Source organism: Poeciliopsis prolifica, unplaced genomic scaffold (genome assembly GCF_027474105.1).
Source record: "Poeciliopsis prolifica strain line A6 unplaced genomic scaffold, Auburn_PproV2 SCAFFOLD099, whole genome shotgun sequence".
Lineage (NCBI taxonomy): Eukaryota > Metazoa > Chordata > Actinopteri > Cyprinodontiformes > Poeciliidae > Poeciliopsis > Poeciliopsis prolifica.
Genome location: NW_026562474.1, coordinates 724,473 through 737,744, shown reverse-complemented (window position 1 = coordinate 737,744; position 13,272 = coordinate 724,473). Strand labels below are relative to the sequence as shown.

Below are 13,272 nucleotides of genomic sequence, written 5' to 3'. Positions count from 1 at the left end.
AACTGTATCAGCTTGGTGTCACATGTACTGTGTGACACTGACTACACATATGTGGCCATAAAAATGTATTTTTGCACCAAGATGCCAGGTGGACATCTGCTTTGAGTCTGTTTCGAATGCGCATGAACCTCCGTGGATTGAAGAAAGGCCAAATATGTGGAACCTTTAGACAGAAAGAGCGAAGACAATGAATGTTTGTCCAACAGATTTGGATGATTTTTGGATCCTAGGCAGTACCCAGTATCAGTTTTACAGCTGTTGAAAGAACATGGTTATATGTGGGAGGTTCACCAGTGGATGATAAAGCAATACAAGTAACTCAGACATGTCATTTCTTGGTTTACTGCCAGACAAACAGGTGATGTTGATTAAGACAAATTGAATGATTTTCTAAACATTCTGGGAAATTAGGCCAGACTTGAAGAAACCACATCTTGTTTACACACATCTCACATGCAAGCCTCTCTCTTACTCCTGGATGTTCCTGCCACAAGTAGACGACATGGAGGATCTCCTATCAACCCAAAGCACAAGAAATTTCAACTAAACTTTATCAGGCAAGAGAACTCTCACACAAGTCCCCAGAAAATCCCACCAGGTATAAATGAGGAACTTTTGAACTTATATTCATTATTATATATATATATATATATATATATATATATATATATATTATATATATATATATATATATATTATATATATATATATATATATATATATTTAGTTATATATATATATATTTAGTTATATATAATATATATATATATAGTATATATATATATAGTATATATATATATATATATATATATATATTATATATATATATATATATATATATATATATATATATATATATATATATATATAATATATATATATATATATATACTAGACAGCATAAAAGACAAAGCAATACAAACAACAATATATGAGTAACTGAAAACACCTTTCTACCATTCTTTGAGTGGGAAACGAAACACAAACAGTGGTCAGATCTCTGGTATTTTCTTTTGTATTTTTGGAGGTTATCGTGCCTGAGGGTGTTTAGTCTTTTGGGGGCCATGTCTACTATTAGAAACAGTGGGGACATTTTTTCTTGCTCCCCATACACTCTTCTTTAGGAAAACATTGAAGTTATTTCAGCTGCTAATGCAGCAACATGAACACCGGGTCTCTCAGACGGCCGATATCCGTCCCTGAGACCGGTACCCGTCCCTGAGACCGGTGCCCGTCCCTGAGACCGGTACCCGTCCCTGAGACCGGTGCCCGTCCCTGAGACCGGTACCCGTCCCTGATGGTTGAATCTCTCATAGCATGGGTTTGGCACAGTCCACTGTGTTTAGATCATTTCAAGAATAACAGTGGAACATTAGAACATTTCAATTTCAACCCAACTTTTATTCATATTACTCTAAAAATAGGGGACTTTAATCTGCCTTATTATTTAAGAAGACAACACTCAGACATTTGTTTGCCCTTAATATGGATTTATTCACAGCCACATTTTAAAAATTCAGACCGACCCAAACAAACCCCCAAAAATGTAAAATTCAAAAATAAAAATAGTAATTCAGAGCTGGATAATACCAAAGTAGAGCAGTATTTGAATAAGTGTGAAAGCAGACAGGAGAACATTTGGTTAATGAGACACAGAAGGACAGAAGTGATGTTAGACGAAGCAGACAGCTATCGGGAGATGGAGTCAGGACTGGAAGCTTCTTTAGCTTTGGTGACGGTCAAATCTGAGAGGGAAACGTGCAAAAAACCACAAGAGAAGGAGAAACCGAAAGAGAGAGACAGAGAGTTAGTACCAGCAGAAGAGGTTTATCAGGACAAATATGAACGCTGTTAAACACGATACAGAACATCCTGGCTTTCCAACCTTACGACAGAGTATTAGGGTCACACTAAGAAAATGAAGGCATGCTGTTACAAGAACAAAGTCATGATATACAGTCATAGAAGAGTCTTAATATTACCAGACTATAGTTGAATGAGAGTTAAGTCAAAATAAGGAGAAAAAAGTCTTAGCATTAAAATAAATTTATAATATTGTGAGAATAAAGTTCTTGTATCATGAGAATTGTCATAGTATTACAAATGAAGTCAGAAGAGAATAAAGTCAAAATAATATAATAAAGTCTTAGTAGCCTATTACAAGAATAAATTCATAACCTTATGTCTTTAATCTCCTAATATTATGACTTCAATGTGGTATTACTTTGACTTCACTCTAGTGCAACAGTATTACTTTGACTTCACTCTAGTGCAACAGTATTCTTGCAATATTATGACTATACTCTCATAATTTCATTTTTACATTTTTATTGTTTCTTAATACGGTTGTAATACTCCATCATATCATCTTAATATTATACGTTTGCTGCAAGTGTAGCTTTTATGGCTTTGTCAAAAAACTAAAATGATAAATTCTTTAAGCTGTTTTAGTAATAAATTTGATTTCTGCAAACACTAAAGGCTTTCTTTTTTTTTTGGTTTATTGCTGGCATGTGGTTTTATCTCGCTCTACACAGCAGAGAAAAAAAACAACCTCCTGTGGCTGATAAGAGCTGCTTTCACATAGTGACCAACAAATTCCTCCAAAACTGGAACATTGTATCTTCACTTTGGAAAGAAACTGTTTGTAACCAAGAAAGCAAATGTTGCAATTCATGTGAATAAAATAAAATTTAATAATGTTATGATTTGGATAAAAAAAGATGACTGAGAAAACAGAAAAAACTGCAACCATGCCGAGTCTTGACACTAACTAAATGAAAATCTAATTGTTTTAAAGTGAAAATTGGAGTAAAACTATGTCATTGGTAAGGATTTACCATGTAAAAATGCTTATTTATAAAACAATGTATGTCTTTTTTTCTAATAAACTACATTTTTCCAAGATGAGACCAGTGAGACTGAGCAGAGGAACATATTTTAAATATGAAAAAAGAGACGAGCTTACAGTAGAACTTACTAATAATAACTGATAACTTTGTTCGTTGGTATTAAATATTAATGAAAAATATTATTCTTCAGACAACACTTCTGTCTAAAATACATTATGCAAACTATATCTCCTTATCAATCAAATTTGTCTATAACATTACAATGTATAAAAAAATGAACTTCCTTCTCTGATCTAAGAAACAGTTTACCGCCTGAGCTGTTGCTCTCTGCCACGCCTCTCTCCTGATTGGATAACAGCAAACACGCATCATTCCCATTGGCTTCCTCTGGCTGATTGTGATTGGCCCACGTGAAACCGGTGGCATACAGTTGTGCTGTGATTGGACTCAGGTGGTTGTCTGGTTCACAGAGCCCCGCCCCCAGGAGATGTTGCTCCACCCCCAGCCCAAGGTCTGAGGAGAGAACAGCACCTCTAGTGGAGAGACATTTGAACTACAGGGACAATGCTGCGAACTGGAAGAAGTCTTTTTCAGAAAACTAGGGAAAAAACTATAAAATAATAAGTAAAGATTCTAACTGAAAAGAGGGAGAATAGAAGAGTCCAGTAGTCCAGTGGGTTGGTTAGAGCATAAATATTCTACGTTTCCAGGTTTCAGTCCAGAGGTTTACATCTCTGTGGATCTCGGCCGATACTCGACCTTAGAAATTGGTACCAGTATTGCTATCGGAAGAGAAAAAAATTATCTGTATGTCTCTACTTTAAAAATATTACTATGATATTAACAAGAGAGGAAAATGTGTTGCTCCTAATCCTCCTCCTGTGATCCAGTCCAGTGTTTGGTGTGTTGCAGTCACTCAGGAGGCTTTTAACAGATTCACTCGGATGGGATCGATTAAAGAAAAGCTTTTACACTCCAGCTCTTCCCAGAATCCAGTCAGCGCTCTTTACGTGTAATCATGTGTTGTGCATCTTCTTTCCCATTATTTGTAATTTTTTTTTAACATCCACATTTTTCCAACATGTAGTTTATGTTAAATGTATTAGAGAAAACACTTTTATTTAACCTTCTTCAAACTTCACTGCAGGAAGTGATGCTGCTTTGCTGCAAGACACAGTTTGATGAATTATTTATGGCTGAGAGCCATCATCATGCAGGTGCACTTTGCATTGTTTTGTTGCCATAGGATGAGCTGAAGCTCTTTGAAAAGTGATAAAACAGGGATATTCTCACTGCCAAACTTAGAGCCACTAATTCCATCAGGAGCGAGGATCTGCACTGCCTTGCAAAAATATCCTGATGCACTTGTTCTTTTCTACATTTAGCCATAATACAACCACACATCCCTGTGCTTTATTATTGGGCTTTTGTGCAATAGCCCAACAGAAATTGGTGAAGTAGAAGAAAATTACACATGATTTCCACAAATACTTGGATGAGTCTCTTCTGCAGTTAGAGCTGTTATCTTCTGGGGGAATATTTCACAACTTTCATCCATCTACAGATTTGAAGTGTTGTCCAAAAACGTAATTTCCCAATTGCAGTGTTTCCATTTGAGAAACAATACAATTCAGTGTTTTCTCACTCAATTGCAGTGAGTCAGACTTTTACTCATATATACTCATGCAATCAAAGTCCAGATCTAAATCCAAATGAGAATGCAAGACAGAAAAAAGGTAAAGTCCAGAGATTCAGTGCATCCAGCCTCTGTGAGTTTGAGCTGTTGTGCTGAACAAAAGGTTCAGTTTAAATCTGCTAGAACCTGGTTTCACAAAAATGTCACTCGGGGCTGAATACAAACATACACTGATTTTTTTTTATTTGTTTTTCTTCCTCTTCAGAGTTGTGTGTTACTTTGTGTTTGGTCTTCTATGCAAAATCCCATTGAAGAAATATTGAAGTCTTTAGTTGTAAAATGACAAAATATAGATATGCTCAAGAAGTATCAATAGTTTTCCAAAGAGGTTTAGTTGCATCAAAAGAAGGAAACTGATCTGCTGTGGTGATGAGAGGTAATAGACTATTAGGCTCTCTTTAGTCTTTGACTTCAGCTTTAATATAATAATAATAATAATAATAATAATAATAATAATAATAATAATAATAATAATAATAATAATAATAATAATAATGTAAGGTGATTTGTTTTTCCTTTTCAATTCATCTGGTTACATAAAATATCCATGGTTAAGGAACTGTGCTGTGCCTTTAGAGGAGCTGTTTCTTTTTTTTTTTTTTTTTTTTTTCAGGAGGACCTGAGACGATTCTGGTCTGTTAACGTAAAGTCGAATAAAGTCTGGAGAGCTGTGCTATTCCCTCTCAATGTTCTGCTCCTATTTACCTCACATCCTAATGTTACAATAACATTAAATAAATTGTGTGATTATGAAATGTGTTCCTCCCCAGCATCACACCAACTGGACTCCACTGACAAGATAAAAAATAAATAAATAAATAAAAAATGGAATCCAGCCAGAAAAAAAAACAGAAAGTAGGAAAACAACTGAATACATGGCATGTCAAACAAAACAAACAGGAAGTAAAACACAACCAAACAGAAAGGAAACCATCAGACATATTAGCTGAACTCCAACTCTCAGCAGATCCAGTGATTCTAAACAGGCAGCAATAAATAACAGGTTTAATCTCTTTTCTTAGAATATTAAAGAAATTTATAATAAATTATGGCACAAGTTGACCTAATATAAGTTGGACACCAGTGATGCCTGCACAACTTTACTTTCTAAGAACAAACTCTGTTTATGTTTTTATCAGGTTTACCAAGTGCTTTATTATTACCACAACTTTTATCAAGTCCCTTTAGTGATCAGCAAAAAAAAATTCAACTGAAGCAGAAAACTTTCCCTCAAGCCATTTTATCTGTTCTCAAAATGGTTTTTATTCATTCTGTAGGAATGTTGAAGTTTTCTAACCGATATGAAGTCAGTGTTTACCTTTCATTGATGGGGGGGCGTATGTGCTCTGCTTCCTCTGAGCAGCTTCTGAGGCCTGCAAGACAAAACCCCAGAACTACTGAGAATCCCCCCGAAACATCCAAACAGTACCTTCTGGATGAGTTCATGTTAGGAAGAAAGAGAAAACTAATTCTGACTGTGAGCTCACATAAATACTGTATGTAAGATACTTTCAGAGGGAAACCTGCCCTGCATGCTGCTGTGAGGCTTTGGCCATGTAAAAACCTCAAACATGAGTTGATTCAACATTTGAAGAAACTCAGTATGACAGTAAAAACAAAAAATCACTATTCTAGTCATTCAAAAAATGTGCTTGTTTCATTACAAATGATTTCTTTTGTATTTTAGGACTTAACATCAAACAAAGAAAATCTGAAGAAATGCATTTTTAGGCAGCAGTTTTATGAACACATTGAAAAGCTCTGCAATGTAACCTGTGCCTGTGTGAAAACACAAATACTACCATGTTTAACATGGTAGTATTACATAAAAATGTATATTTTTATCTGAGCGTGTTCCCCTCAGGACCTCCAGCTTCCAGCAGCTCTGTGCTGCTTCTGATGTGATTGTGTGTGGGTGTGTGTGTGTGTGTGTGTGTGTGTGTGTGTGTGTGTGTGTGTGTGTGTGTGTGTGTGTGTGTGTGTGTGTGTGTGTGTGTGTGTGTGTGTGTGTCATTGCAAGCTTTTTCCAAACCTGTGGCTCCCCACTGGCGTTTTGTTGATCTCCAACATCTGCAGGAGAGACAAGGAGTCAGAGGTTCATGTTCAAACCAATCAGTAACAGATTCCATCGTTTCACTCTGATCTGTTGTTTTTCTCCATGGTTCTCTGTTCTGGATAAGGCCCTTTTAGAGCAAGGTTTCCACAAAGTTCTGTTGCTGACGTTCCAAGACTTGATGATTCAAAAACTGATCTTCATTTCCTCACATGTGAGGTTTTTTTGATGCAGGACGTCAAAACATGATGTGTTTAAAAGACAAGGTCATTTAGAAGAAAAGTTACAAATGATGTTTAAATGTCACATTTGACCTTTTTATCAATATTTAGCATAAAAGTGACACTCATCATCAGTCAAAAAGAACAAAATTTTATTTATTAATATTTTAAAGCAACAAGCTATATTAGTGTTATTTTGTGCACTTTTAGATGTTTTTGTCTCATTTTGATTTGTCCTAATCAAAATATCAAATAGATTTAAATCCTAAAAAAATCCTAAATGATAAAAAGTTGAATTCTTTTTAAATTAGATAACTTTTAAAAATATATATATCCAAATTTGTTTTAGTTGCTATCTTAGCAGAATGATAATAAAGTAACAGCTGCAGAGTTCTTGACCTTGTTTCCCAACTGAGATCATGAACATGTTTTTTGTTTGTCCAGCTGCCAGCAGAAGGAAGGAGAACTGAAGGTAATAACAAGGCAAAAACAGAGACACATTCCAGTCTTTGGCTCTGGACTCTTTTGGGTTCAGTTTTTATGTTGGTCATGTTGAAGAAACAAGCTGGAAGCTGAACCCTCTGAGTGAAATCAGGCAGATTATTTCATCAGTCGGTTCCTTTGTGGAAGGATTTACAGGAGCTGGGCGCCACACACAAACACTCACTGCTTCTGCGTCCATCCGTCCAGCCTGGACGCTCGGATCACTTTACAGAAAGTAATCTAATGAAGCCTCCATTATTGCAGCTGCTGCTCCGTCTCCCTCCACCCCACTACCTCCCCCTGCCTCCCTCAGGCTCCCTCAGGCTCCCTGAGGTTCCTCACCTGTCCCAGGTTGTCTGTAGATCTGCAGGGTGGCGGGGGTTGGCCTCCTGCGGCGGATCTGAGGCGAACACACAATACAAGGAAAACGTAATGAAATCAGTCACAAGATGGCTGGAAAAGCATTGTTTTTGAATATACAGAGGGCAAATATATTAGTGAAATAATAAAAAAAACTTCTTTTATTGCAGCAGCAGAGTCTCATCCTAACAGTTATTAAACTTTAACATTTAAGTTGAGTGAATCTATTCATTGGAGAAAATCCAATAATCCTTTTTTTAAACAAAATCCCAAGTGCCCCTGCTGTCATTTGCTTTGACTGTTGCTTCATTCTTTGGTCCATATCTCTCTGCATCAGGAGTGTCCAAAGAGCCACCAGTATTTTTAGCCCAGTGTTATTCATCACTATCCCATTGAAAGACCCAGTGTTCAGCCCTTTCTGGTGGAGTCTACCAGATTTAGAATTTTAAATTTCAAAAACTCCAGGATCCTGAGTCTTTTGGAGAAACACTGATCTCTAATCCTCCACCATGCATCCACTGACCACCAGGTCCTTTGCCATCTAATGTTCCTTCATTTCACACCCAGCCCGTTTTGTCAACAAGCTAAATCTCATCAGGCCAATTCCAGTTATGCCTCGTTTCCTCGGAGCGGTACGGCATGAATTGGATCGAAACACTATTTTGTAGCCTTTCGTCTACGGTACAGAGTTTCCACTGCCAGTTGGACTCACTCAGAGTGAGTCCAATGTTAACCCCAAACGTTAACATTGGGTCGTACTTGTACGATGACAAACATGATGCTCTGATTCTCGTGCTTTTTGCAGGCGGTGATGTTCTTCAGTCGCCCAACCGATGGTTTATGTTGTGTAACGCCAGTAGCTCCACCCTGACTGTTTCATACCGTTGAACCTGGATGAACAACTGAAGGGGTTTCAGCAGCAGTGTGGTCCAGGTCAGTGGTTCAGACCTCTTTCACAATGCAAACAGACAGAATAGCATAGCGACCTCAAAACACACCGTATGCATCCAACTCCCAACACGCCAACCACGAAGGTTTCAACATCACAGTCAGTCTACACACTAATGGACTCACAAGAATAAGTTTTCACATGAGAGGATGTATTAGGAATTGTAAACACAAGCTGGTCTGGTGATAAGTTCACTCTTTCATTTTGTTCTGTGCTTCTGAGGTCCTACCATGGGTCAGTACACTGCGAGTAAAAGTTGTTTTGTGTATTTCTCCCCCAAAGCAGATGCATGTCTCACTTCCTGTCTCAGGCTCAAAACACACCAGATTTGTTTTTCTGTTATCTTTGATGTAAAATCAGGTGAGGTTGAAGTATGCAGCAATTAGAACGTTAATGTCAATCCGACCTCAGAACTCGACAACATGGCCGACTGTCCGACAAACAGACATGAGATCCATCTTGTTGGATCTGCACAAGGATTTGATGGGAATGTGATGAGTGAGACAGGAAATGAGCCAGACAAAATAAAAAATAAACTCTTAACAAAATGATTTTTTTTTATTGTAAGGCTTTTTGATCATCCCTTCCAGGGATACTAATAAATATGATCAATATTTGAATGTTAGCACAGTTATGTTTTGTCAGAAATGAGCTTTATGAACAGAAACTTACCACATATAAAGTCTACTGACTGAAGACCTTACAGAGTTAATAAATATCTGATACATTTAGAATACCTTGTTACTTAAATATTTACATAAAAAAAGCAGATCTATGGTTTGCTAAGGTCACGATCATTTCAGAGGAGACGTCTATGAAGTCAAAACAGTTTCTCCATCTGATTCCATTCAATGCATTTTGATTTGTTTGGCCTCTAAACTGCCTCATCTTGTGACACATTACTGTAAAGACCAGGTTTGGCTTTCACACAACACTATAAAACGTCATTATTACTGTAAAGGTGAGACAAAATGCACAAACTTTAAAACCTTGTGGAAACGTTGAGTTGAAACAGCCGGACTCTAAACTCTGATGGGTAAATCAGCAGCTTCTGTCGCCGTCCAGCCTCCAAACGGGGGCCACCGGTTTAAACTCATAACGTTTTAGGATTTATGAAAGAGCAGCTTCTGTTCCTTCCTTCTGGAGCCTCCATTCACATGCAAGCTAAAGGAATACTACACAGTGTCTGGCCTTTTCTGGTCCTCCACCAGATTTCTACACTCAGAGAGTTCCTGTTTACTCAAGAAAGAGGTAAACCATATGGAGTAAACATGGTATTAATCTTACGGATTAACCTTTCTGTGTCTCTATGGAAGGAAAACAAGGGAGGCTGATTGAGTTGGGAGGAAGCAGCAGAATAAATCAGCACAGAGCTGACTAAAATTACTCAAGATTTTGGTGGAAATATTTAAATCTTCTAGAAATGAGCAGAAACACACACCAGCTTGCAAAGCTTACAAAGAAAACTCCACTGAGCCGCACAAATATCAGTTGTCATAGCACTACATGCTGCTCTGCACCCACACACAACATTCCAGGCAAAACTCACTATGAAGCCTCATTCAGCGCTTCACATGTGTGAACCCTCTCCTGCCCCCAGCAAACATCAGAAACATGCACAGAAACTCACATGCTCAGCAGCCTGTGGGTCAATCTGTCCCTGCAGGGGAGGAACAGCGAACTGGATCTTCTTTGGACTGCCGGGCTCCATTATTACTGACTGAGAGGTAGAAAGAAAGACGGGCAGAGAGAGAGAAAGTGTGGTGGTGTGAAGGAGGGAGGGAGGGTAGCAGGAGCGAGGGAGTGGCCTCTCTCTGCTGATGGGGTCCATTATCACTAATTGACAGACTTAGAGGGATGGAAACGGCAGCCAGGGCATTGCACCATTTTCCAAACCACCATCTGAGACAACGTGAAACTGTCCTGCTGTCTTGTGATGTGCAGCAGCAGCTCATGTTTACATCTTACAGCTGCTTTTATCGTTCAGTCAAAGCTGCAGCCCTTAATCAGTTATGAGTATGGCATTGATTTTTATGATGGAAGAGATCATGTGATGATAACAATAACCATTCATCTTTGAAGATTTGCTTAAATTAGAAACAAAGCTGAGACATTGTTTAGAGTCAAAAACTGACCTAAAGGAGGCGCTAGAGAGGTTTTGGCTGATAATATAATTCAGTTGAGTTCAGGTGATCTTGTAAATCAGGCGCCAGCGATCAACAGTCATCTCAGTACAAAGTAAAAATAGACAAGCTGTGCAATTAAAATCTATTTACACTCAGTTGAAATAAATCCAGTTTTTTTTTTCAGTGTGTTCCAGTGAACTGAAAGTCAAGTGAGTTTAATTCAATCCACAGACAGCCTGAGCTCACCTCACACACACATTCACACACTGCTCTCTGCAGGGGCCTTGAAGATGTTCCTGGTGGCGCCGTTCAGACGATCGTCCCAGCCTGCTGCTTCATGCTGACGGCGCCTCAAGATATCAACACAAACACATTCATGTTTGTATGATCTTGTGTTGAAATGCTCATTCATATGTCTGCATATGTGGATGATTTTTATTTTGCTCATTTAGAAGTTCTGGAAACAGAATCCAGGCCAGAAGCAGTGGAGGTGGATTCAAGAGTTGGGGTGTAGGATGTAGGATGAGCTGAAAGTAGGACAATAATCTGCTGGATTAAGGACTAAGTCTTTCTGTCTCATTCCAGCAGCCATCTTTTTCTTCAAGATGTTCTACCAGCATAAAACCTTCACAGATTTCTGATAATGAGATCATATTTGCTTCAAGTATGTTGAAGCAAAGGCGTAACCAAAAGTTGCAGGAACTCATCCCTCTGGGACTTGGGACCCCTGATACTCCCAACTCAGATTGAGGAACTGTTCAATTGAGCTTTAGTTAAACATAAAGTCCAACAAGTCGCTGTTGCTATAGCTACCTTAGATACCAAGGCTTTTTTCCATGGAAAATCTGTTTCTATTCCCAGGTACTGTTAACCATTTGTATCACAGTCAATGAATGTCAACATAAATATGTGAAGAACCCGAGTCACAGACGTTTCCACAGGATAAAGTTGCTCCTAAAATGAGCTCCTGCAGCTGAGACCAGCTGTTCCCTGAGGACAGAGACGACAAATGGAGAGAAGAGAATATAGACGCTGATCTGATGGTAGTGAATGTTCAGTGAGAGGGAGTGGATCCAATGCCTAACAGTTTATTTCTATATAATTTAATCCAATTGTCATAATCCAATTGTCATCCAGTTTACCATAGAATTAACAGTAAGTTCAGGAACAGAAATCAAGTTGAAGCCAGCCATTTTAAATAGATTATTTTTAAAGTTTTTGTAGATTTAATTTTATTTGAACAGATCAGTTCCCCTCACTATGTCCACTTCAGTCTAGGACTTTTAGCAATCCCAGTAAATTCAATCCCATTTAGAACCTGAAAAGATTGAGTCCAAGGTTTTTGTCCAGTTTAATTCAAATCCAAATCATTTTAATATCGTACATTTTAACACATTTGTTTGTCTTTACCAACTTGTCTTTGGATGGTTGGGAGTTCTGGTGCCAACCTTTGTCAGTCACAGGGAGAGAGATGGAGAACACTGTGACTGTCAGAGTGTACTTGGGCTGGTTTGAGTCTCAGGCAGAAAAAAATCTTACAGCATTTTATTACACAATAAACCTAAAAAACCCAGTTCACATCTTTTCTCTGGTCTCTGACTCTCAGCTGTTCTGTGGTTGTTTTCTATCTTCTATCCTCTGCATTAGTTCACAGATGCATTTGCATGTTTGCTGGCAGCCGTAGTGGAAAGCCTTTCTTTTCAACAGACATCTGGAGAGGCTTAATAGTTACTGTAGGTGGAACAAGCTGCTCTCAGATCACACAAAGAACCTCTTGTTGTTTCCAGTGTGCTGGAAACCATCCATTTCTGCTCAGGAAAGGTGATGCAGAAAAGACTGCTCTGTTGTCTGCAGGAAACGAGCTCCTGTATTTTCCACTCTTAATGGTCGACCTCCTCAGCATGGAGTGTGACGTCACGCTCCGCCAAATATGATTTTGGTGCAACTGTATACTAATAGCATGTGAGGCATTGAAGCAAAGTGATGAGACGTTTTCTCAGCCTCTTCTTTGTGTAGTAGTTTGATAAAAAGACCAAAAAAAACTCTTGACCTTTGAAGGAAAAGAGACATAATGAAACCACATTATGTCTCTTGTCATTATCATCACATGATTAAGGAATAAAAGCAGTTCTGTGGTAGTGATGTAATTCCTCCAGGATGTTAAAAGCAAAGAGTTTTTGCAAAGTGTTTTCTCTACAGCAACAATAGCAGCAGCATTAGATAACTTTCCACAGGGCACATTTTCATTTAAACAGGCACATGTGGTGAAGCTTGCATGTCATGTAGACACCAATAAAAAGTTAAGGGAGTAAAAATGTCAGGCTCCAAAAAAAGCCAGGACTTACCATCAGTCATTGAAAGCCTGGGGCTGGTTGTAGTGACCCAAACAAATTGAATTCAGAGTCTCTTCTGGCCCGGAAAACTTCACCAAACGACAGACAGCAGCTCTAAAGACGGAATGAAAGAAAAGTCGCTTGTGGGATCAGGAATAAGGTTTGGGTTCCCACGTTTAAAAATGTCTTTTACAGGGAG

At 38.2% G+C, this 13,272-nt stretch overlaps 1 protein-coding gene across 3 annotated transcripts; it reads right to left on the bottom strand.

Annotated features, from left to right (window-relative positions):
- Positions 1-966: 966 nt before the first annotated feature.
- Positions 967-13,109, bottom strand: LOC129353943 (protein phosphatase 1 regulatory subunit 1C-like). Of its 3 annotated transcripts, XM_055023388.1 has the most exons (7): positions 13,086-13,109; positions 10,245-10,334; positions 7,648-7,705; positions 6,581-6,618; positions 5,867-5,921; positions 3,162-3,365; positions 970-1,745 (listed from the first exon to the last, which is right to left on the bottom strand). In XM_055023388.1, the coding sequence occupies exons 1-7, from the start codon at positions 13,086-13,088 to the stop codon at positions 1,690-1,692; spliced, it is 504 nt and encodes a 167-aa protein (XP_054879363.1). In that variant the 5' UTR covers positions 13,089-13,109; the 3' UTR covers positions 970-1,689. The 3 variants fall into 3 exon arrangements, with proteins under 3 accessions (XP_054879364.1, XP_054879362.1, XP_054879363.1); XM_055023387.1 differs by lacking the exon at positions 13,086-13,109 and having other exon boundaries at positions 969-1,745; positions 10,245-10,489; XM_055023389.1 differs by lacking the exons at positions 3,162-3,365; positions 13,086-13,109 and having other exon boundaries at positions 967-1,745; positions 10,245-10,490.
- Positions 13,110-13,272: the final 163 nt, after the last annotated feature.